General features: G+C 56.9%; 1 protein-coding gene across 1 annotated transcript in view; it reads left to right on the top strand.

Annotated features, from left to right (window-relative positions):
• Nucleotides 1-24,664, top strand: part of POC1A (POC1 centriolar protein A) — a 73,572-nt gene that overhangs the window by 7,930 nt on the left and 40,978 nt on the right. Inside the window, exons 6-9 of the mRNA XM_060109581.1 lie at nt 91-206; nt 7,863-7,996; nt 18,512-18,580; nt 21,112-21,207. Of these exons, the coding sequence (XP_059965564.1) occupies nt 91-206; nt 7,863-7,996; nt 18,512-18,580; nt 21,112-21,207 (415 nt within the window). The remainder of the gene's footprint in view (nt 1-90; nt 207-7,862; nt 7,997-18,511; nt 18,581-21,111; nt 21,208-24,664) is intronic.

Here is a 24,664-nt window from a genome sequence, read left to right as displayed (position 1 = left end):
GGTGTGTGGGGATGGGGATGTGCTGGATGTTTGGGGGTCTGTTCTGAGCTGGGGCGGACCTCCTACAGCATGCGGTGGCCCCCTTTCCAGCTTTGTCACCTACGTGGACTTCCACCCCAGCGGCACGTGCATCGCCGCCGCCGGCATGGACAACACGGTGAAGGTGTGGGACGTGCGGACTCACCGGCTCTTGCAGCACTATCAGTGTGAGTGTCCCCGAGCGGCTGCAGTGGGACTGTGCCACGCCGGGTGTCCGGCTCTTGGCTGCGGGGCTTAAATGGGCCTGAGGACAGCTGTGGCTGGCTTGGGGTTAGCGGGGAGTCCTGGGTCTGTTGGGATCTTCAGGGGTGGGTAGTCTATGTTGTGGCTGTCCTGGAACCTTGGCCCGGAGATAGAGCGTGGTGCTAACTGGCATCCACCAGCCCTTTGGTGCCCACTTACGAGGTGGCAGAACCTCACGCACACTGCGGTCCAGATGGGGGCTCTCAGTGGGGCTCTGGCCAGGGCTCCTCTTGAGGGGCACTTCTCAGGGGCTGCCCATGCCACTCACCTCCCCCTGTAATGGAGGCTCTGTCCTCCAGGGCCAAGGTGACAGCCCTGGAGGTGGTGAAGGGGACAGGTCTGTCAAAAGAGGTCAGTGTTGGTGGGACCTTAGCCACCTCTGGTTCCACGGTGTCCTCCACAGATGTGGAGCCATGAGCTATATGGAGGGGGCCAGGCTTGGAAGCCAGCCCCGGTGCTGTGTCCCCTTATTTATATATATATTTAATTATAGCCCTTGGAAGGCAGGGCAGCGGGCTGTCGACGTGGGCTGGTATCGGGCTGCAGGAGGGAGGTGGGAGTGGGGGCAGACTTGGGTGAGCTTACGATGAGAGAGCTGAAGGTACTGGGATATGGAACTGGCCTCAGAGCAGGTATGACTGGGCAGAGTCCTAAGTCACCCCAGTTGTGGGGATGGGGCCCAGGGGAGGGAGCTGGTGAAGGGCCACAGGAGGAACTGGGAGTTGTGCAGGGGGCAGAATGAGTGGGCAGGCCTGGGGGCTCAGGGCTGAGACCAGGGAGAGTCAGAGCTGGCGTTGTTTGAAGAACTGTGGTTGTTGACTTGGGATTAAGTTTCAAGTCCATGGGCTCACTTCCAAAATTCACATCTGAAAATGGGAAGGACATATCTGGAGAAAGGTGTGGGGCGTGGGGTTCAGAGCTCTCCCCTTACTCCCCACAAGCCCTTCCAATTCTCAGATGTTTGAGGCCAGGACTTTCTTGGGATAACTGAGGGAACAGACCTTCCAAGAAGGGGGAGTGGATCCTGGTCTTGAAAAGCGCATGGTGGAGGGTGACTGCACCCAGCTTCATCATTTTTAGCTGTGTGACTTTGGGCAGGTTACTTGACTTCTCTGGGCCCCCTGGCACAATGATAAGGCCTGTTTCTTAGGTAGTGTTGGGAGGGTAATGAGTTGGTCCATGACAAGAACTTACAGAGTGCCTCACACAAAACAGGAACCAGGCACAGTGTTAGTGACAATGACAGTGATGCTGAGTCTCAGTCAGGAGGTCTGGTCTCCCAGCGAGGCGGGCCCAGTTGGTCCAGGCTTGCAGTACTGTACATCACCACCAGGTGGCAGGGGCCAGCCACGAGAATGGTTCTTTCCTCAACAGGGAGTCCTGCGGTTTGTCACTGATGCTGTTTCAGACAGAGGCTTCCTGAACAGAGCCCCAGCAGGGTCTGCCCTCTACTTGGAGACCACGCCTCTCCCTCCTCTCCTTCAGGCTCAGAGGCCTTTCTCCTCCTGCTCTGGGCCAGGCCTGAGTTGGAGACTGGGTACATCTGCATAGCTGACTGGGCGGAAGGTGGGAGGTGCAGAGGTGCTGGGTGGGAAGGCCACCTCTGAGTGCGGGGTCAGGAGGGAGGACTTGGACAGGGAGAGACGGGAAGGGAGGGGATGAGGCAGAGCAGTAGTTAGGAGTACGGGCTCTGTTTCCTGTCTGTGAAGGGGTGGTGGTAGCCTGCCTTAGGGGGATTGTGAGGGTCTGATGGGAGAATCCACATGAGGATTACAATACACTACTGGGTACATGGTTTGTACACATAAATCTTTATACTGGTGAAGAGAATCTCCAGGTGACTCTGGGAGAGTCCAGGCCCACCTCTGATGGATCAGGAACCTAGGTCTGGTGTTGGCGAGGTGCAGCAACAGGTACCTGCAGGGGAGGGCCTTGAATGCCATGCTCTAGCCCAGGGTCCCAAAGATGCAGCCTGGCTGGAAGTGCTGGGACAGGGGTGAAAGGGTGAGGGGCATCTGAGAGGACAGCAGTGCTGAGAGCCTGCTTGGGTAGGAAGCCATGTGCCTAGGTGACTGGTGGGTGGGCTGTCAATGCCCGATGTCGGGTGAGAGCTGGGCATCAGAGTGGGGCAGGGGTCAGGCCCAGGGGGTGGGTTTTGGAGATTGAATAGAGGCAGAAGCTGATGCTATGGGGTGGAGGGGCCAGCTGGGCCTAGGGATCTGGGATGTGAGAAGGGCTGAGGCCACTTCCTGCATCCCTGTGATTGAGGGGCTGTGGAAGAAAAAGGTCCACAAGCAGCCAGAGTGAGCAGGGGGAGCCCGCTTTTCCCGTGATGGAGGGCTGAGGAGAGCAGAGCCAGGGGACTGAAGGAAAACAGGGTCTCCTAAAGAGGGCGGTCAGGGGGTGGCATGATGCAGAGCAGTTGAGGAGAGTGGAGGGTGCTGGGGAGAGATTCCTGGGGGAGCAGTCTTGGCTGTGGGTGGGGGTGGGAGATCAGTGAGTGGCAGGGCCCAGGGGTGGGGGTGGACTTGGATAGCATCAGAGGTCAAGTCCGGAGGGGGCCTGAGGTGCATGAGGCTGACAGGCTCCACAGTGAGATTTCAGTTTGTTTTTGCTGCTGCCCTTTCCTCCTGTGATAGAGCCACTCAGTGAACCTGCAGCATCTTATTCCTAAGCCACCCCTAATAGAGACCAGAGGCTTCAGGGGGCCTGGAGCACCCCATAAATAACCCGGTTCCCTCTGAGCTCCCTGCCCAATGCATGGCACACGGTGGGTATTCACAAGGCAGCAGACTCATCCCACCACCTCTGGGCTCAGCCTCCGGGGCTCAAGGAGAGCCTGGCAGGTCTGAGCTCATTGGTTGGGGGCGACAGCCCTCACCCTGTTTGCTGGGGAGGGGCCTGGTCAGGTGTGCTCAGCAGCTCCCCTAGAGAGCTCTGTGGCAGAACCTTCTACCTGAGAGACCCTCCTAGCCCCTGAGTAGCAGCTGTCCCCCCACCCAGAAGAGGTGCCGGGGATCTCTTGGGAAGCTGATTCCCCAAGTAGGGCTCCCAGCCCCCCGGTAGCAGGCATCTGAGCTGTTTTCTGTCCCTGACCCCTAGGACACCCAGGAGGAAGTGTTTAAGGACAGTGACATCCAGTGTCTTCCCTGATTGGGCTTTGGGCGCATAAGCTGTTGGGCTCTTCTGAAAGAAATTGGTTCATGATACGGCAAATGTGTGGCCAGCAAGCCCAGCCAGCCTGTGGCCAGCCGCCATGATCTTGCTCCGTGGAGGGCACTTCTGGTCCCATGTTGGGTTGTTGGAATCACTCTGGGCTACAGCAGGCAGCTGGCACCATTTGTCTCAGGCGAGGAGTTTCTTGCTCTGGCCTATCACTGCAGGGAGCAGTTCTGATTTCCCAGTTCAGCAAGGAGTTGGTGGGGCACTGGAGCCCTGGGAGTGCCAGTCCCTACGGAGGTGGGGTAGGCTCCGTATGCTCTGAGCCCACACTAAGACTGTTCAGACATCTGAGCAGCAGCAGCTCTGTCCCGGATCCCTTAATGTGCTTTGCGGTTTCCAGGCACGTGCGGGTTCATTATCCAGGGACAGGCCTGAGTGGTCAGCAGGGCAGGGCTACTCCCCATTTCACAGATGGGGTGTTTGAGGCTTGCCCAGGTCACACAGCTGGGAAGCTATGAGTTCCTCTCACCATGTTGATTCTAGTCATTTACTTGCCTGAGGCCCCCAAAAGGGCTTGGTGTGGCTCTCTCCAGAAACTCCAGTTAGAGCTCAGAGTCCCAGCTTCTCTGTCTACTGGTCCTTAGCATGTCCCTGGACCCCCTCCCTACCCCAGACATGGTCACGGAGGGTTTTAAAGCCGCTGTGCAACCAGCAGGGCAGGCCTGCACGCTTTTTGGCGTTTGGAGACCAAAAGGGTTGATCAGGAGGCAGTGCACCGTCCCACCTGCTCTGGCCAACTCACCGGCTCTCGCCCACCATCCCTGAGCGGGTGTTCCTACGACATTCGCGAGATGACTGTTTGGAGTGTCCTTTGCTGCTGTTGTCAGAGCACCTTCACTGTGTGAACCCGTAGCCTCTTGTGAGCCCACAGCCACTGTGTCACTAGTAATGCCAGTTGTGCGTTGTGAGAGGCCACCCTGGCAGAGCAAGCCGAGCCCCTTGTGGTGGGCATGTGGTGGGGCCCGAAGGAGACCTCCTGCTTGGGCACCTTGGGCACCTGTGGGTCTCTGTGGGTCCCATGGCCAGTTTGGAATCCACTGGGCAGTGGGCCAGATTTGCTGAGGGGTCTACAAGCAGAGCTGTGCGGGCAGCTTGTGGATAGCCAGGTCTCTCCTTAGGCCACCTGCTGCCTGCAGGCTGTGGCCCGTTCCCAGTACTTGGGGGCAGGGTCTGCAGTGGCCTCAGTCCCACCTTCCCTGGCACCTGGTGACCTATAGAACATTGACGCTGGTACATCTCTGACCCTGAGCTGGAGTCCCTTCTTTGGGGTCACAGTGGGGGTGGGGTGTAGCCCACATTGTGCCCAAATGGCAGCCTGCCATCAGCTGTCACCTATGTCTGCCATGGAACTAGGCGGAGGGCCTGCAACTTTGGGCTTGGTGAAAAGTGGATTGTTTGTGTGCCGTCACTGCTCAGGGCTTCGTGAACGGGAGGCTCACCCCCTCATGGGGCAGCCAGGCCTCCGTGGGAGACTGTCATGCAGGGCTGATTCTATGAGGCCTCCCTGGTACAGCCCCACCCTCAGCAGAGCCAGAGAGGCTGCTCCAGGCTGGCGGGGCCGGTGGGTGAGGCAGGAGAGCGAGTGGGGAAAGGTGGGGCTGGCACATTCCCAAAAGCCTGGCTTGCCAGGCTAAGCCCTGTTTTGGAGTAAATGGTTCCAGATATTTCTACCCCAGCCAAGAGGCCTTAGCTATTCCTGCCATTAATAGTGGAGCAGGGCCTTGGGCACCCTTCCCTGGGCCGGTTGGGAGGATGGGCGGCTGTTCCCTCCCTTGGGTGGACTTGACCAGGTGGGAGAACCTGGCGTGGTAACCACACCCTGCCCCTGCCGCCCTGCTGGTGCTGGGCAAGCCCTGTGTTTCCTGAGCTTGCCTCCCCCGATCCACGCTGCTGCTGGCTGTCCCCTGCCAGCTTTGTCTCGGGGTGGGGGGCTGGGGGGCGTTCATGCCAGCACAGGCTGCCAGGGGCTGCAGAAGCAAGAATAGCGCGCCCTTCTCCAGGCTCAGCGAGGCAGATGTGCCAGGAGCAGCATCTAGGGAGGCCCAAGGGGAGATTGGGGCGTGGTGAGATAGATGGAGGGCAGCTGCCTCTCAAAGCTGTCCTACTGTGGGCCGAGGGGTCAGGGGTGGGCAGGACTCCTCAGGGGCATCTCGCAGTGTTTGTGCCCCTCTCCCACCCCCTCACCGCGGGTGTGAACCAGCGTTCTGGCGAGCACAGCCAGCCCCTCAGGAGCACACGCTGGCTCGCAGCCTATAGAAGCACAGCCTGAAGTGCCTTCAGAGACTGGGTCTCCTTCTCCCCACACGTGACATGCTCGTTTTGGGGAAGGGAAGGATTCACTTTTTATCATTTGCTCAGTTGTATAATCATAGTGACTATATTCTGAAGCTGAAAAAATACTTTTTGGAAGTATGTAGAGTAATAATTAGAAGTCCCCCTATTCCTGTCCTCCCCAGAGAGCACCCCTGCTCTGTGTCTGGAGCTTCTGTCCACACCTTCCTCTGGGTCTGCACACGTGGGTGTGCCCCCCACACGTGGGGAGTCACGGGCACACCCTGTGCGCCACTAACGTTCTTTCTGCTGCTGCTTGTGGCCGGTGCCTGTTCAGTTTTGCTGGGGTTGGCTCTGGCTTTTTTTCTCTTCTCTCCATGCCCCCATTTCTGGTAAACACTGAGGGTGCCGCCCCCTGCCTCATGGCCCTGAGTGTGGGAGAGCGTCTGGCCGTGGGGCTCTGGACTCCGCCTCCAGGAGCTGGCTCCGGAGACCCCATCAGCCCCACTCCAGGCCGTCTCTTGGAGTTCCTGGTGCTGAGAGAGTGTTTAGACCTAAAGATCATGTTATGTAAAGCCCTAGTGTCTCCCCTAAGTGTGCTTGGGAACGTGAATCCACACTCCCCGGCACGTCTGCACATCGGCTGCCCTGGTGTCTGAGGGGCTCCGTGCACCTCAGTCAGCTCTACTGAGGGCCGTTTCATGGTGGGTGTGTGTACTGGTCCAGCAGTGGTTCCTGCAGTCTCACGGTGCCAGGATGAGGGATTGGTTTTAGAATTTGCCTTTATGTTTGTGGCAGTTCTGACTTGGCGGGGTCATGGTTATCCTAGCCCCTCTGGTTTGGCTCACGAGGCCTGTGGTAATGGGTACGAAGGCACCTGGGTCTTCCTCAGCAGCTACTCTAAGCTGTGATATGGCTGGTCCACACGTTGATGTCCCCATGTGGCCTGCCTGGTCCAGTTCACCTACTGACCAACTGCTTTTTGAGTCCCGCTCAGTGTCAGGCACTGAGCCAGGAGCCAAGGACCCAACACAGCCCCCTGCCTGATGGAGCACATGGTCTCATGGGGGACCCAGCCAGGAACCAAATAGCTGCACATAAATGTAAAAACTCTGCTGTGAAGAGACTCATGGTGCTTCAGGAGGGACCAAACAAGGGGGTGACCCTGATGGCGAGGTCAGGGGAGGCTTCCCTGAGGAGGTGACTGAGCTGTGAGTGAGCTGCAGGGTCTGGGGAAGAGGTGGGCAAGAGTCTTCCCGGCCCAGGGGGAACAAGGGGTGGGAAGGTCCCACAGATAGGGAGCTGCCAGATCTTGGAGAGCGAGGGACACCAGCGTGGATGGTGAGGTTGGGCTCGAGCAGTGGGGAAGAATCGTGAATGGGCTTGAGCTGTCGAGTGGGTTAAATGGCAGGACCTGGAGTAGCATGGGATGCCTGGGGTAGCAGAGAGGGACATCAGGGCTCACTCTGTACAGAGGCCTCACAGGCTTCACCTGGCAGCATGCCTACAGCACCCTAACTTGTGGGTGCTGTGCCACAGAAGGAGAAATGGGCTCAGTGTGTGAAGATGCTCGCTCAGGGACCCGGGGTGGGCCAGTAAGGAGGCTGGGATTGGAACCCGGGCCTGACTGGCTCCTGAGAGCATGTCTTAAGCTGTTTTCTTGCCTGCTCCCATGCCCATCCTTTCCCCCGGGGCAGGGGCATCATATTGGCATTTCCAGGGGTTTTCTTTTCCATTTGGTTTCCCTGAAGTAGCAGCATGTGAGGCAGATTGAGCGTTATGTTTGAGCACTCTGTTCGGCTCTAGCTTCACTGATTCGTGAGGAGGGAGAGGCGGAGGAATAGCTTGATCTCTCTGGCCTTGCCACACGTGCTCCTGCCTGCCCTGCGTCTCCCGCTGCCTGCCCTCATCTCTGGATGAGTCTCCTCCTGTCCTTTGTTTGTGCTGCCCTCCTGGGAAGTCCTTGTGGGGCTCTTCATAGCAACCCTGGGCAATGGCCGCCCCGGCCCAGACCTGTGCCGAGCCTTCTGGCCCGTCTTCTGGTTTCGTGGGCCTCCCAGCCCATCTGAGTGACGTCCTTCCTCCAGTGCACAGTGCAGCGGTGAATGCCCTCTCCTTCCACCCGTCGGGAAACTACTTGGTCACGGCCTCCAGCGACTCAACCCTGAAGATCCTGGACCTCATGGAGGGCCGGCTGCTCTACACACTCCATGGACATCAGGTGAGGTCGTCAGCCTGGGCTGAGTGGCATGGAGTGGGGTGGAGGTGCTGCCTTGAGGTGGCCCTTCCCTTGGAGCCCGATGGAGGGGTTCTGTGGTCCCCTCGCAGCCTGCACATTGGGGTGAGCTGCAGAAGCAGGTTTCCCACCCACAAGACCTGTGACCTCTGGCAGAAGTGCTGGGCCTGGTGCTGCAGCTGAGAAGGGAGTACAGGGGTTCAGTTGGGTGGGGGGTCGGAGCGGAGGCCTCTGGACATGGTTGACAGACTTTTCCCAGGGGCTGAATGGAATCTGTCCCCAATGACTTCAGGCATCACTTGGTCCAGCAGTTGAGTAGAGCCCTGGAACTCATGCCCTGAATTGCCATCAGGCCTCCTGGGGCCCTTTGGAGGCAGAAACAACAGGTGTCTTGCAGAGGCGGGTGTGAAGGAGGGAAATCTTCCCACACATTCATTGGGGAATTCCTAGAACTGAAACGAGGGAGAAAGGCCTTCTCTCTGAGCATCTTTCACCAACACATCTGGTGCCCTGGCCCCCTATGTGGGCAGTAGCTGGGCCCGGGGCCCGGTGGGCGGTGGGCTGCTTGCGGTTCTCCCCTGCAGGCGGCCTGGGTGTGGCTGAGCTGTCTCCTGCTGAGCAGAACGGTCATCAGAGTGTCTCCTGCTGGGACGTGGTCACCACACCCAAGTGGGGCACGGGTGCAGAGACCAGAGCATTTCAGTTTGTCCACTTCTGCACCCATGAGCAGGGGCAGATGGGATGGAGAGTGGGGACAGGCTCTCTGCACCTCTCTGAGGGCTGAGGGAGGCCCTGGGGTGCTCATGTCTCTTGGGCCAGCAGCTAGGTGTGAGGCGTCTAGCCCAGGGCTCTCTGGATCCCACTGCCATCTGAGTCAGAGCACAAGGAGCCTTGGCCATGGCTTGGAGTGGGGGCATGGGCCTTTTCTTCTGCTTCCTTGGGACCTGGAGGCCGCTTGCCCTCAGCCCATGGTGACCCTTGGTCCTCTCTGTCAGAGAAATGTCTGGTGTGCAGGACCAGCGGGCCTGTTCCCCTGGTGTCGACACATCTAGGTGTCACATATGGCCATTGCACTGGCATGATCGCTGCTCCTATTATCAGCCTGTGGGGGAGCCACCTTTGTTAGCCCTTTGGCAAGTAGTTACTTAGATCCACACGTAACCAGTTTCGGATCTTACAACCAGGAGGGCGTTTGAAAACCACGTGAACACTGTTGCCTCTCCTGCTCCCACGAAAACGAAGGAGAAACAATGCACAGAAACACCGTGCAGGCAGGTGCATACCAAGTGATCACCGAGCACTTTCTCCTTTCTTGTGGACGTTCTTTAGACAGCTGACTCACCTCTCAGTGTGAGAAGCCTTGAATGCGGCATCTAAAAGGCCATTCCTGTGTTCGGGCCCAGCATCAGCACATATGGGAAACCTGTGGACATTGTTCTCCCGGAGAAGTGAGACAGGAGCCAAGAGAAACCGCGCAGTTGCCTATCTGCTGTTGAACCTGGAAATGTGGGAGACAGGATGAGGGACAGCGGTGGTTTGGGGGTGTGGAGAACGGGAAATGGCTTCAGAAATCAATTCTTCCTCAGGGCACCAAACTCGCAGTGCCCAGAGGAAAGGGGCAGAAGGAGAAGCGAGCTCACCTCTGTTCATCTTGCCGTCCATTTGTCCATTCATCATCCGCTTCCCAGCTCACCGGGCTGAGCACCAGGGGTACGAAATGGATGTCGTGGTCCCACCCCCTGGGGCTCATGGCCTGGGAAGCAGGGGACTCTCTGGGGACATCAGCAGAGCCGAGGTGGCATGAGATGTGTTAGGAAACCAGGAGAGGCAGGTTGAGTCTTGGGTGGTACTTGGAAGGTTGGGTGAAGCAGGGTAGGCTTCTCCCCGCTCAGATGAAAGTGGGAGTCGGGGTGTGAGGCTCACATTTGTTTCTGTTCCGACCCCCCAAAGTCCCTATCAAATACAGAAACTTAGCATTGGTGTGCCGTGGGTCTTAGGGGCTCTTCTTCCTCGAGTACCCATAACACAGCCCCACTGTGAGGTGCAGGGTGTGGGAGCCCCAGGGCCTGGCTTCCTTGGGGTTCCACAGACCGATTCTGGGAGGAAGGAGCTGGCCAGAGCCCCGCACTAGCTTTAACCCCTCTCCTCTTCCTGGAGAGCTGATCTCTCCCTTTCTCCTCCTCCTCTTCCTCAAGACCTGTAGTGAGACCACCATGCACTCACCGGTGGCAGCTCAGTGCTGGGTTCTCCAGCGGGTCACGTGGGCAGACCTGGCCCACTTCCTTTGCCCTCTCTGCCTCCAGGGCGCTTTCTTTTGGGCACAGACTCTTGAAGAGTCTGGTCTCTGGGCTGATGTCGGAGGGCAAGCACGTGGTGTGTGTGTGTGAGGGGAGCTGCAAAACCTAGCCCCCACTCTGTGCCCCAGTCTGCCAGGGTTTGCTGTGGCTCCTTGTTGGGTCTGACTCTGCCCCTGGGTTTGGGGCGATTCAAAGTCAGCTAAGGGTGGCTTCCTAAGGAAGGAGAGTGCGGTTGAGCAGCCTTGATTCGGGCAGTTGTTAAAATCAGTCCGCCAGCTGGACCAGATACCTAATGTGGGCGGACATCTGGGCTGGGAGCAGGAGCGGGAGTGGCTTTGCTCTCCCCGAGGGAACGAATCCGTGGAAGTTGGGCCTGTGTTGTCACTGGGAGCCAGTGTGCTCCGAAAATGTCCCTGACCTATGAGGGTTTGTGACATGCTGTCGGGCCAGAGTGGCTCAGCTCCAGGAAGAAGTTCTTTGACAACCCTTTGGAGGATGTATTGACTCCTTTGGAGAATGTATTGCCCCTGCCAAGCCACAGGGAGAGGGCCTGCACCACAGGCTGAGGAGTGGGCTGAAGCCCCGCCCAGATGCTCTGTGCAGTGTCTGGTCCTCTTAGGCTCCCCGGCTCGTGAAGTCCCCTCCCTGTCCCGTCCTTCCGGGAAGATGCACAGCTGCACTCCTTGGTGACTTGAGCTTCCACGTTCTGTTCCAGGAGGTAGTGAGGGCCCCACCAAGCACAGCTGTCACCAGCCACTTCCTGAAACCTGTGGTACCCACAGCTCCCAAGTGGTCCCAGATGCCCAGGGATTCTGTCCCCCAGATGAGAAGGCAGATTTGAAAGCACCTTTGAGTCCTGGTGGGGGAACCGAGGTCCAGAGAATGATCTGGACTTGTAGGGGGTCTCATGCAGCTTAGGGTTGTTGACCTGGAACCAGTACCCACATCTGCAGTTTCCACCACACCCATTGACCTCATATGTATGGCTTTTAGAAGTTGTGATCTCACTCTTGTTTTCAGATCACTGGTCTGTGTAGGAGGCCAGCGGGCCTCATAGCTTCTTGTGTTCCAGCCTTGCTGCTAGGTGATGGCGTTCTGGTCCAGCAGGAGAGGGATCCCCAGGAAGCTTTGGTTTGGACTTGGAGGACCTCCTTGTGACCGCCCTCAGGCATAGCCCCGAGGGAGCCGTAGAGGGAGGGCTATTGAGTTGTTCTGCCACGTGGAGCAGCCACCCCTTCAGGCCTCCAGGTCCACGCTTATGAGAAGGGACAGTGCAGGCCGGGGGTCAGAGGCCAGCCGAGAGGAGCCTGCCACAGAGAGCTGGTGCTGCGGGGAGCCAGACCTTGAGCAGGAGAGGGGGCTCTGTGTGTGGCAGGGAAGTATCTCCGTGTCCTGTGAGAGGGCCGGCCTGAGCCAGCCCCACTGGGGGAAAAGTGAGGAAGGGTCAGGGGAGGCCATGCTGTTGGGTAGAAGCTCTCTTGCCTGAGTTGAGGCCCAAAGTCTCTTATTGTTCCCTAAAGGTATAGGGGCACCAGGAGAGGCACATGCCAAGTGCAAAGCTAAGATCAGGATCACCCAGTGTGGCCTGGGTCTCCTGGGCTGGGCCCACGTGCTGGCACTGAGGACAGCTTGTGCCCCCAGGAGTCTGACCATGCTGGCGGTTTGGTGGTTCTCTGGAGTGCATGTGATTGGTCACACTTCCATCGGCCCATGTGAGGCCGGCTTACCTGTGGGGCTGGGGATGGGCGTCAGTTACAAGTTTATTGTGAGCCTGAAGGATTCTGGTGCTTCTCCCCTGCAGTTCTGGCTTTGGGACTCTGAGCCACAAAGGGCCATTCAGGGGGTGTGGCTGGTGACTGAGCGAGGCTCCTGCCCCATGGGAGCTTGACACCACATGTGCTGTACCCCAGAAACAGCTCCTTGGCTGCAGGTGGGGCTCGTGTGGCTCTTCAGAGGCTTCCACAGGGTGGATGTCTCCAGGTGATTTGGGGAACAGGCCAGAGAGCTGGGCAGGCCCTTTGCTGGCTCCAACCCCACATGAGCCCTGGCCCCTCACCGCCCTGCTACCCCTGCTGTGCAGGGGCGGCAGGTTTCCAAACTCAAGCTGAGCAGACACTGATGCCTTTGCCAGGGCAGGGGGGTGGGACAGGCTGAGGAGCCTGTTGGGGCTGAGGAGCCTGTTGGGGCTGAGAGGTTGGGTAGCCCTCTGCTTCCAGACAAATCTGCCCATCCGGGTGGAGAGTGAACAGAGCAGGGAGGCACTGCCAGCCTGGATATGGTGCACTATCCTCCTTCCTCCGCCACCGGGGACACCGGGATGATTTCTCTCTCAGTGATGGGGCTGGAAAAGAGCCTGCACCGGTCACCTTTGCCAGCTGCTTTGACTGAGACCAAGTGCCGGATACGTTTGGTTGGGGAGGGTTCACAGCCTTATCTGATGCCCAGCTTTCTAAGGAAACACCCCAACATTTCCAGGGATCAACAGCTTGTACCCACCTGTTTCTGGTTTAGAAAAATGGTGGATACTCTCCCATCTTGTTCAGCCAGAAAACCCTGAGCCTTGGGGGGCCACAAATGGGAGGAAAGGGTTTGGACGTTGGAGTCAAACCATTCTGGCTCCACCTCTTAACCTGTGACAGTGGGCAAGACCTTGACTTTGCCAAGCCTTTCCTCCTCTGTAAGAACGACGCCCATATCTGTCATAATGGGAGAGGACATGTCCTCACAGATGCCAGTCCCTGTCCTGCGCAGCTCTTGGAAAATGACCCCATGCTGTTCTAGATGAGAGCTCTTTAAAAGGCTGTTTAAAGTTTCTCTTATGGGCATGGTCCTGGCACCATGGATGGGTAATGTTTGTTAGGAAACTGAGTACATATTAGGGGGCTCTGATGACTTAATGCCCACTGATGGGCACAGGGCTGTAGCCGTCGGCCCCTCCCCCTCTGGGATGGGGCTCACCCATTTCCCCTCCTCCCACTCACCCACAGAGTCTCTGAAGGGTTTATCTGGCTTCTTATTTTATTGAGGGTTGTTCTCATCTGCCCCAGAACATCCTCTTGCTCTGGCTTCTCTTTTGTCACACAACTCCTAAAATCCGTCCCACAGTGGGTGGGCTGTAGTGATTCCCCGATAGCTTGTCCCCAGCAGCTGTCCTGAGTGGGTTCGGCCTGCTGCTGCCTTGGTCTACAGGTCTGCTTCCATTGCCCTTTATTAGTCCCGCCCATTGGGTCTTTTCCAGGGCCTGACTCCTGGAGGACAGGCTGGGTATCTGATGACACTGGGCTGGGTAGGGGTGCCAGCGCCTTCTCTGAGGCTCTGGGAAGTCTTGCTGTGGGGATCCGCCATGACCGGGACAGTTAAGCAGGAGGAAAGGGAGACCCTGCTTCTCACTGGATCCTGTACAGACTTAGGGCGTCAGCTGCACGGGAGCTTCCTCACCCCGCTCACCCCTCACTTTGCCGCAGGGAAGACCAGCAGAGGGGAGGGCTTTCCCACCAACGGCAGCTGTCTTTCGAAGCCTCGTGCCCCGAGCAAGGCCCCCATAGTTTTGTGTGGCAAATGTGGGGGCATCGTTCTAGAAATACAGGTTTATTTTTCTGTATTTTCCGAAACATAATCTCAAGACATGCTCATTTGGTTTTAGTCCCCAGAGCTATTTGGGAGAGGAGAGTAGGCGGGGCGTGGGTGGGGCGTTAAATCTGGTGTTTGCGGCTGTGCAGTTGGCCCAGTACGTGTCTCTGTGGAGTGACTGAACCGCACAGGGACCAGTGGGCACGTGGTTCCCCGAACCTCAGCTGGCCCGCAGTGGAGCGAGCACCCATCACCCAGGGCCCAGAGCCCCAAACCCGGGGCAGCTGTGTGAGGGGCTGTGCTCGGTTGTCGAGAAATCACAGGCTCAGAGCACGGGGTCGGCCGACGCTACTGGCAGCTTGTGCCGCGCTGGCGGGCTGGGGCTGGGGAAGTGGCAACAAGGGGGACTCGCCCTCTAGGAGGAGAGACAGCAGGGGGACAGAGCGGCCTGGGCACGTGGGCCGCCCCTGGCTGCCCCAGGAGGAAGGAAGCTCTCAGAATGGGCCCCTCCCACCTTGTTTCTCTGCGCCCTGTGGCCCTTGTGTAGTTGTTCATTTTGGAGACTCGCTTTGCTGCTTGAGAGGCTTAGATCTGCCTTGGATGGTTGGGCAGCTCCCAGGAGAAGTGAGGGGACATTAAGAGGGAGAGGATCTCACTTACTCCAACTGAAGTAACCAAGAGCTCAGCCTGACCCCCTGTCCCCTCCCGGCAGCCCGGAGTTGAGGGCTGGGAACAGGTGTCCTTGGCCAAGGTCAGGAGCAGCCTAGGTGGCCAGTTTCTTGTCCGCGGGGCCCCACAAACGGACATAAGCACCAGCCCACAACAGGTCTAGCGAGTGAGTGCCAAGCCTCCCTCGCGGGGATTTGTGGAAGAATCATCCTGGTGGACTGGGTTGCGGTGTCTGCCTGAGCATGGGGGTCAGAGTCCAGAGCACCCATGCCAGAGGCCTCCTTGGTCTCCATGTATCTGTTTGATGGCCGCTCTTCTTTTACCTCTGATGTGGGGCATGTGGTGTGACGTTGCTTTTTGTTCACTGGCAGCCAGTGAAAAACATATCAAAACCCTTGCATGGTGGGGGTGGGGGCGGGGGTACCTGGCCTGGCCTTTGCCCCTGTAGCTGTTGTGGCCACAGCGGTCAAAGTTCAGGTGTGCAGGGACTCAGGGAGTCAGGCCGGAGGGGGTGAGGCCAGCAGAGAGGTCTGGACAAACTGCAGGGGCTGTGGAGTGAGAGTCGTCAGGAGCTGTGGGATCTAAACACCGTGGCATCCTTTGTTTTGCCTTTCTTTCCCCCCTCCATTGACGCCTTGCTGTTTGAGAGTGAAGGAACCAGCCAGTATGGGTCCCTTGGGTCTGGAGGTTGGCAAGGCAGAGGCGGTGTATGGTGAAATGACTGGGTGTGAGTCCAGCTGAGCTTGAGGGCCACGTGCAGCTGGGTCAGGGGGGAGAGAGAGGTGGGGGACCGGGCTGCATCCAGTGCTCACGATGATCATCTCACAAAAGGCCCCAACTGGCCAGATCCAGAGAGGGAGGGAGGAAGGATCCGGTTGAGGCTAGGCAGCGTCCCTGCCAGTGGACCTGGCCTGGAGCCAGACGGGGACCAGGGCCTCAGGCAGGTGGGCACCCCTGGCGATCAGGGGCAAGTCAGACCCACGCTGCCGAGGGCCCAGCTGAGAGCTGCTGCTCGGAGTCCCGCTCAGGAGGCGCTGCAGAGGCCCCGGGCCTTGCCTGTGGGAAGAAACAGCTTGGCCACACGCCTGGCCCTAGCCGGTGAATTAATGCATCAAGAGTGACTAATTGACCGAAAGGAATCAGTCACTGTGAAGGCGGGACAGTCTCAGAGAACACTCCTGATCACAACTGATCCCTGCCGGTGATAAAAGAGACTCCCCCAGCCCGCAGGGTTTGGAAACTAGAACTCACTTCTAAATAACTGCTGGGCTAAAGAGAAAATCCCAGTGGAAATGGAACATTTGGAGATGAAGGACAGTGAAAATACTGCATATGGGAAACTTTGGGGATCCAAGCTCTAAGATGGCAGTCAGAGGCAAATTTGTAGCTTTAAATGAATTTATTTAAAACCAAGAAAGATCAAAAATAACCAAATTCAGAGCTCAATGTAGGAGGCTGCAGAAAGACCACGGAAAGAGGCCTTCTTGAGCTCACGGTTTTGCGGAGCGGCGAGCAGTTCAGTGGGGCCAGGGTGCTGATGGGAACGGCAGAGGAGAGGGCCTGGTGAGGTCTCTGGGGGTCTGGGTGGCCTGGGGCCCCGAAGGCCCACCAAGGGTTGGGTTGAAGATTGTCAGCAGTGAAGAGCCGAGTCTGCATTGCAGTCCATGATGACTTTGGCCCACAGCAGAGCCCAGGGCCAGCCATTCTGTGGGCTGTGCTTTGAGTGCCCTGGACTGCTTCTGTGGGCCCCGGGGTGGATGGGTAGGATCCTTCATGGAAACCACTCTTTCCAGGAACACCGAGGTACCTGGTGCAGGAGCCATGCAGTCCTCTTGGTAAACGGGCACTGTTGGGGAGGACTGTAGGCCTCAACCCTCAAGAGCTCCTCTGAGCGCCCTTGTCGCTCGAGCCCTCCCTGGAGTTTCCTGGGACTTGGACTCTGGGGAAGGCTCTAGTTCTTCTTGCCTGGAGGGCTCCTAGCACCTGCTTTCTGGTCCTGATCCCCCTGCCAAACTGGGCTGCCGGCCACATTCTTCAGTGTTCCTGCTGCTGCTTGGCCTCCAACATCTTGTCCCCAGCTTGGCATCTGGTGTTGAGTGTCAACAGGAAAGGAGACTGACCCACGAATATTTATTTGGTTCCTTAGTTGCTGTGACTTCTTGGAAACCTGCCATTCCTCAATGAGCTCTGGGCAGCCATTGAGCCTGGCTTTTTTGACACTCCATGTGCTGTGTTCCTTCCCTTTTCTGTCTTCCCTCTTTGTTTTTCCTCAAAATGAGAACAGTTTTGTTTTGTTTTTGTATTAATGTAACGGTGCTCTATACTCGTTAAAAAATTCAAAGTATGGGAAATTACAGAGATTTCTAAGACTCAAGTAAGTCACCTGAAATTGCCTCCCCCCACTTAAGTCCTATCAGTGTGGTGACTGTCCGCCTGGAAGGGTATCTGGGCGACAGATGACCTGCTCCCATCCTACCCCCAGGCCCTGTGCCTGCAGCCCGTGATGCTGCGCTCCTGGTATTGCACACTCACCTATGCAAGTGGACATTGTTCCCCATCAGTGAGAATGGATCTCCTTTGTCCTGATGGATGGCTGCAGAGGACTCCCGGGCTGCTGTGAGCCCAGCCCCTTCTGGCCCCTTGTACTTCTTCATCACCCCCACTATGGGCAGCTCGGAGAGGAGGAGCCGTGGGTAGATTCCAGAAGCATGGGCAGACGTGCTGCCTCCTGCCCAGTGTGCCTGGGCCCAGGGGGCAGCTCTGTCTAACCTGCCTGTCTCTTCTGGGCAGGCAGAAGCTGGCCTTGCTCCGTGTTGTCGGGTCCCTTTCCAGCCCACAACCTGTCTAGTCTTTTCTGCCACCGAGTGGAAGTGCTTCCCAGTATTCCTGTTGTCCACGGGTCCACCGCTGTGTCAGCCCTGCTGCTGGAGGCCCCTCATATTCGCTGTTGGAGCTCCTGTTGCTCCCTGTCTTGCTCTGGAGGAACTGAGGTGGCCTTTGATGGGGCCCGCACTGTCATCATCTGGCGAGAACCTCTTATATCTGGCTTTGCTTGGGGAATGCCAGGTGTTGCCGCATTAACAGTTTGGCCAAAAGGAAGCAATGGTTCCTTTTGGCCAAACTTTTAGTGTGGTGGTGTGCCGAGCAGACTCTTGCTCTGTGCATCTTTCTGCAATGGGTTTCAAGCATGTGGGGAAGAGCCCCCACTCTTTACCAGGAGATCATGCCCCCTGCCCCAAGCCTGAATGTGCTCACTGGTGCGGCCAGATGCAGGCCTGACATCACCCTTTGGACAGTTCAGTGGACCTTCAGCGCGTGAGAAGCCAGAGTGGCATGTCTCCTCCCAAGGCCCCAACATGAGGGAAGTGATGTGCCCATTAGGGGGACACGTCACTTTGCTCCCCTGCCCAGGCACCTTCAGTAACCCCACCACATCCTCCTCCTTGCCCTGGTTCTGGCCTTTTGGTTTGCCTGAGCTCCCCAAGCGCCCTGCCTCTGCTCATTGGCTCCTCCACGGGGCTCCGTGCTTCTCTGGTCAGCTGCAGTGTGGTGTTGGCGGGGGTGCATGGTCTGGGTCAGGGGGACCGAATTCTGGCCCCAGTGCTGGGCCTGGGATAGGTCAGTGCACCTCTCTGACGTCCGGCTTCTCCTTGGGAAGTGAGGACAGTGATGTCAGTCCAGTAGGGCTGTCAGCGTGGCCTTTCCTGCTCATTCCTGTCGGCCCAACCCTCGACCTCATGGCCCAGCTTTTGTCAGTGGTGCTTGGGACCAGAGTCTCAGCAGTAGTGCTCATGCTTGGGCACCTGCGAGTTCCTCCGCCAAAGGTTGGGGAGGGCATGGGCTGGATGAGGTGCTCAGCACTGAGTCCTGCTGCTGCACTCGCTCACTAGCTTCTGGTTTCTTCCTGTGCATTGAGAATCTAGAGTGACCTTTGGCGTTTGCTCTTTTTGGCTTGTTCTCCTAGGGTCCAGCCACCACTGTTGCCTTTTCAAGAACGGGGGAGTATTTTGCTTCTGGAGGTTCTGATGAACAAGTAAGTAAAGAATGATTTGAGGGGTCTCAGCTGATACTGAGCAGAACAGAACAGGGGGCTGAGGTGTCTTGGGGATGGACAGGCTGGGTTTCACCAGCTTCCTTGGTGGCTTTCAGCAATCTTGAGGCCTGGATCTTGGGGTGGGGCCCCCAGAGCTGGGCCCTGGCCTCCCCAGAGCAGGAGTGCTGCAGGTGCCGACGTGTGGCAGCATCTCAAAACCCTTACAGCTCAAACCAGCGTGGGTAGGAAGTCTGGGTTACTGTTGCCGTGAGAAAGTTAAAACGTTTTTTTAGGAACTTCTTTCTCCTGATTATAGGTGAATAATTAGATAACTCTTGGATGCTTACTGCGGGCCTGGTAATGAGGGCAACATGGCAAGAGCGTCACCCCTTATTCAGTCCTCAGGGCAGCCGAGTGGGGCAAGCCTTCTCTTCAGCTGTTCTGTGGGTGAGGAAACCGAGTCTCGGCTGCAGCAGAGCTGGAGCCTGCGCTAGAGCCTGCAGTCTGTCGTCTGCCATCCTTTGCTCCTGTGCTGTCTGAGGGGGCAGCATTTTCCAACTCCAGGCTGCGGAGCGAGGACATGTGTGAGGAGGTCCTGTCCTGCCTTGTCACCCTGTCAGCCTGTCAGGCACCCTGGTGCCTCCTGCCCAGACTGCTCAGCCCTGATTACCTGCCTCCTGCGGGGCACCCTGTCCCTGGGGTCTGGCCCAGAGTCTGGCACCTGGGAGGCTCCAGGGCCGTTGAAAAGTCCACCCTTTGGAAATCTTTCTCCAGGTTCTGGCGCAGTGCTACTTGTCCAGAAAACCACACTTCCCTGAGGCAGGGAGGAAGGGGTGGCTGTTCTGAGCCACTGGTGACCTGGTGTGTCACCTAGAATGTTCATCCCACTGCTCCCGGGCCTCACAGCTCTGACAGCTGTGCCCAGGAAAGTGCTGCTGGCCTCCCAGTGAGCGCCAGCCCCGGCCTGATGGACTGATTCTGGTTGAGTCTCTGCCAGTAAAGCAGAGGGCAGTTGGAGGCACAGCATGGCTAAGGGATGGCAGGCATCTTCCCATACCAGCACCGGTTCCTGTGCTGACCACACAAGGCAGGAGGAGGGCAGAGGGAACCCCTGAGCCTTCCCTGGGCATGGAGGCCTGGCTCATTGCTCAGAAGACTAGGGAAACTAGTACAGTAAATTCACATCATAAATAAAGTCCTGGCAAAAGAAATTCACATAGCACAAGAGGCAACCTGGTAGGAAGTAGGGCTTCCCCCACCCTGGCCCCTCCTTGGGCAGCTGCCGCTGTCAGCTCCCTGGCTGCCTTCTGATTGTCTGCTCTGAGAGCCTTTTGGGAATGACATTTGACATTCTCTCTTCACCTTCCTGATAGCCATTCCCTGGCTCAGGACCATTCAGCAGTTAGGCTTGTGCAGTACACAGGACCCTATAAACAAGGGGGTGTGTGCCGATGTTCTTTTTGTAAAGGGGACAAGTGAGAGACCCTAGATGCTCATCAGTTGGGGAGCAATGAACCGTGGTGCTGCTCTGGGAGTGGCGAGCAGCCTCCCAAAGTACCAGGCTCGTGGCTGCATCCTGATGGGGCATGCATCCAGGGCACGTTGAATTTCCATCCTATGTGGATTCGTTGGTTTTTCTGTGGCCTCAGTTGACTACTGGCCACGATTCACAATTCCTGCCATCCTGGAAGTGGCCCTAGAGGAGTGCAGCCACGGGTGGCCCGCACCCTCCAGCAGGGAGCGCTCTTGCCCAGCTTTTGTTGGAGGAGCCTCAGGGCATGAAGGTCCTCCCAGTGGGATGTAGAATGATGGACATGTTACCGACTTCTCCCTGGGGGCCAGTGTCTGTGCCAGACTGTCTCCTGTGAGCTTCATTGCAGCCCTGTGAGGTGGGAACTATGACCATCCCCTTTTCACAGATGAGGAAACTGAGGCACAGAGAGGTTGAGTCCCTTGCCTAGAGCCACACAGTAAGGGGTGGAGCCAGGATCTTAACCCTAGTTGTTTGGCCTGGAGTCTGTATCTGAACCACTTCTCACAGTGAAGCCAGCCAGGCCCCCACCCTAAGGAACTTGTATTTTAGTGGGGAGACAGTTGGTAGACAAGGAAAAGGGACAAAGATTAACTAACTACCGACTCTGATGCCTTGAAGGAAATAAATAGACGGCTATGATAAAAACTAGCAGGAGGGCCAGGGAAGACCTCTCTGAGAAGGTGGTATTAGAGCAGACACTTCAGCCTGAGGTGCCAGCTACACAGAGCTTGGGCCTGGGACATCCCAGGCCCAGGGAGCAGCCAGTGCAGAGGCCCAGTGGTGATAGTGACTCTCCATCCTGGTGGAGTACCTGATCCTCTCGGGGCCTGTTCAGAGATGGGGCAGGTCCCAGAGGGAGTGGGGTGCCAGGTGGGGATCACAATCCCACCACTGGCCCAGAACTTTGGGGGTAGCCTCTGGGCCCATTTTCTCCGTGGAGGAGGACTGGTAAGGGGTTTTTCTCCCCCTGATTCTGTGTGCTTATTGGTCTCGGCAGGTAATGGTTTGGAAGAGTAACTTTGATGTCAATTACGGAGAAGTCCTAAGAGTGCAGAGGCCCCCGGCCACGCTGGCCAGCTCCTCCAGGACTCTGGTAAGTGGCTTGACGGCATATCCTGAGCTCTGTGACTGGTGGGCTGGGTCATGGTGAATAACACTGGGCTCGGGGACGGTAGGGGTGCTGCAGGCTTAGGCCCGTCACAGGGAAGAGACCCTGGTAAGATCTCATCATTTACCAAAAACTTAAGTGCTTGTGGTGCTTTGTTTCAAATCTAGAATGAACACATAAGACATGAAGAGGCTGTTAGCGCACACTGCTGGGTGTCTAGGCCCTGTACCGTCTGGTGGGGGACTATGCTGTAGGCTGTTGGTTTCCATGCTGTAGGCCGTTGGTTGTTTGAGGCCTGAGGAAAGGAAGGACCCATCCTTTGCTGAGCCTTGAGCTTGATGTCGGGTTCCTAGAGGGTGCGGGGCCTGAAGCCATAGCTGGGACAAATGGGAAGGGCCCCAGCCCTGTTGTTCTTACTTCCTTTTTTTTTTTTTTTTACCATGGAAAGGAAGTTCCTCAGCCACAGACCATTTTTAGTACCTTTGTTGGTAAAAGGGCATTCAGTGTTCCTGAATTAAAATAGTTAATATTTTTTGGACAAATATTTGGGGAAAAAAAGATAACTGATACCATCTCACTGAATAAGCTCACATTCAGCTTTGGCTAAAATAAATGGTGAAGCCAAGGAGGTGGAACTGTGAGGGTTGTAAGCTCCAGTGGCCTCAGGCTGCTTAAATCTCTCCCTCCTGGACCTTAGAGGCAGCGTGGCCTCTCCCACACGCGGAAACTGGCCTGAACAACAGGAAGCGGCTTGCCCAAGGTCCCCAGCAAGTCAAGGTTGGCCCAGAATAGAACCAGGAAGCCTCTGAGTCCATCCCGGGGCTTTCTTTGGCTCCAGCAGAGGGCCCTGCCCCGCCCACGCCCCATCCTGTGTGTTGGGGCTTCTTCTAGGAACAGATCAGGTTGGGATTTAAAGCTTTTCTTCCAAGGGTTGCCCTTGGCCCAGAGGTTTTGTTCTCCCTCCACATTTGCTAAGGAGTGGCCGGTTCTCAGCTTTTGGGTTTGTTGGGGGGCGCGGGGAGGGGGTGGTTGGGTTGCACGGTGGTGTGCTTGCTGCCATTTCATCTTCCACCTAGAAAGGCATCTTCCAAACTGTGGAGTTGGGATCCTCTGGGGTCCATGCCCACTCCCCGACAGCTTCCCGTCTCTTGGGTGTTTACGGCGAGCCAGGCCCTGCCGAGGCCTTTACGTGTACTGCCCTGTATATTCCTTACCTCATCAGGATGAGTGGGTAAAGTTACTGCTCTCACTCACAGAGGAGACACTTGGGGCTTAGTTGCCTGCCCTGGTGCCTGGACCTGGGGACCCACCATGCTGGTCCCTCTGAGCAGGGCTGAGTAAGCTAGAAACTACAGGTGGCAGAGGGCTGCCTGGAAGCTCTTTCCCACCCTGGGGGAGGGCCCTGCCACCTGTCTCTTGGGAATGGTTAGTAATCACCAGCAAGGGGAGAATCCCATGCTCCTTTTCTTGTAGCTATTGAGAAAGTAACTTGGACACGCTGCCTCTTGTCCCTTCAGCCCTAGCTCAGAGACGGGGTGTGGGGCACCTTTGCTTCCCATAGCTGTGGGGCCTGATCATCTATGACGAAGGATGTGGGGTGGGGAAAGCCAGCAGGACAAGGCAGGGTAGGGCCTGGGTGCTCAAACCATCAGCCGGGCTCAGGAAAACCATTTGTTCCTGTATTCCCCTCTGCCCAGTGGGCATCACCATGTTGGGCTCAAATTGGGGAAGGGGTGTGGGCTCTGGCTGTGTGGTCCCAGGTAAAGCACCCACTCTTTGCAAGCCTCCATTTCCACGATGGGACCCGAATACACTCACAGGCTCTGAGGACCCCATGTGTGATGTAGGTGACCTCTGCTAACCTATGAAGTGACTTGACTTGTTAATCCTAAAATCATTCTTCATTTGGGGCTTTTTCCTCATTTGTCTCAGGCCCCTTTGAGACTCTGAATTGACCTATAGGTCCTCCTACAGACGCACTGTGTCCACACACGCATACCACCGGTGTACCCTTGCAGGGGCTGCTCTGATCTCAGGACTCCCAGGTCAAGAGGAGAGCTGGGGAGGCTGTTTTGTTTTATATATGTAACATAAAATTCACCATTTCCCCTATTTTTAAGCATACAGTTGAGTGGCATTAAGTACATTCACACTGTTGGGCAACAATCATCACCATCATACACAGAATTTTTTCGTCTTCCCAAACTGAGGCAAGCTAGTCAGTATAGCACGGCTCAGTGGCTAGATCTTCCCCTGAGTTGGGAAGGCAAGCTGACGAGTATGGTCTTGCCCGTCCTGCCCCAGGGCTTCCCTGGCGCCGAGATAGTACTGGTGACCGATTCTGTGGCCAGCCGGGGTGTCTCAGCTCCTCAGGAAGCCCAGGAGCTGTAAGTTCAGGGAGCCCCCACCCGTCTAGCTCTGTCCACATTACCATCCTTCCAGCAACCCGGGGGTTCTCAGCCTCGGCACGTCGATTCTTTGGGCCAGATGAATCTTGACCCAAAGAAGTCCTGTTCATTGTAGGATGTTTAGGAGCATCCCACTAGCTGCCGGTAGCATCCCCCGCCCCCAGTTGTGACAGTCACAAATGTCTTCAGACATTGCCAGATGTCTCCTGGGGAGCAGCACTGCTCCCAGTTGAGAATCACTGCAGTAACTCCTGCCTTGGAGTGAGCCCAGAAAGGGGGCTGCTGCAGCAGCAAGAGGAGGGTGGGAATGTGGGCATGGCTGTCAGGGTGGGAGGAGCTTAGGGGGGGCACTGAGGACTCCGGAGCCTGTGCTCCTGCTTGATGGGCCAGATCTGGGCTCCCCGCTAACAGCTGTGGCCCAGGTCTCTCAGCCTGACTTTCTAACACAAGCCCATTTTGTAGAAATGTCGTTTGGCTTATCAAACTGTGGAATCTTCTATGGGGATGGTAAACAACAAAAAAAGACCTTGAGCAACTTGGTCTTCTTCACTACACTTGGAATGTATTCTTACCCTTCCTGCCTGTGGGCTTCCCGGGCTCTACAGTAGTACCTGGTGAGTGATTTGCTGGCTTGGCTTCTCAGAGAGCCCACGAGCACCACCACCGTGCCCAAGGAGCTCTCAAACCTGAAGGCCCCTCCCCCTTCAGCTCTGTCTGCACACAGTCTCAGATTCTAATGCTGCACAAGTCACTCCTGCACGTTTGGGGATTTTAGGAAGCACGTTGGACCAGGTGCTGGATCTTGAATTCTGGACCACATGCCTATTAGAGTTTGACAGTTTAAAGCCAGAGGGGCAGACCATGGCAAGGGCAGCCCTGTGGGCCTGTGACAGCCCCTGCCCTGGACCCCTGCCCTGACTGTGGCATTCAACTCCCGCTCTTGGAATGAAGGCCATCCTTGAGCCCACTCTGAACAGAGCTCTGTTCACTGCCGGAGCTATTTTCAACCTCTGGTTGAAATTCACAGCTTATTT

The sequence above is a fragment of the Mesoplodon densirostris genome, chromosome 10 (genome assembly GCF_025265405.1).
Source record: "Mesoplodon densirostris isolate mMesDen1 chromosome 10, mMesDen1 primary haplotype, whole genome shotgun sequence".
NCBI classification, from domain to species: domain Eukaryota; kingdom Metazoa; phylum Chordata; class Mammalia; order Artiodactyla; family Ziphiidae; genus Mesoplodon; species Mesoplodon densirostris.
This window is presented reverse-complemented; position numbering and strand designations above follow the sequence as displayed.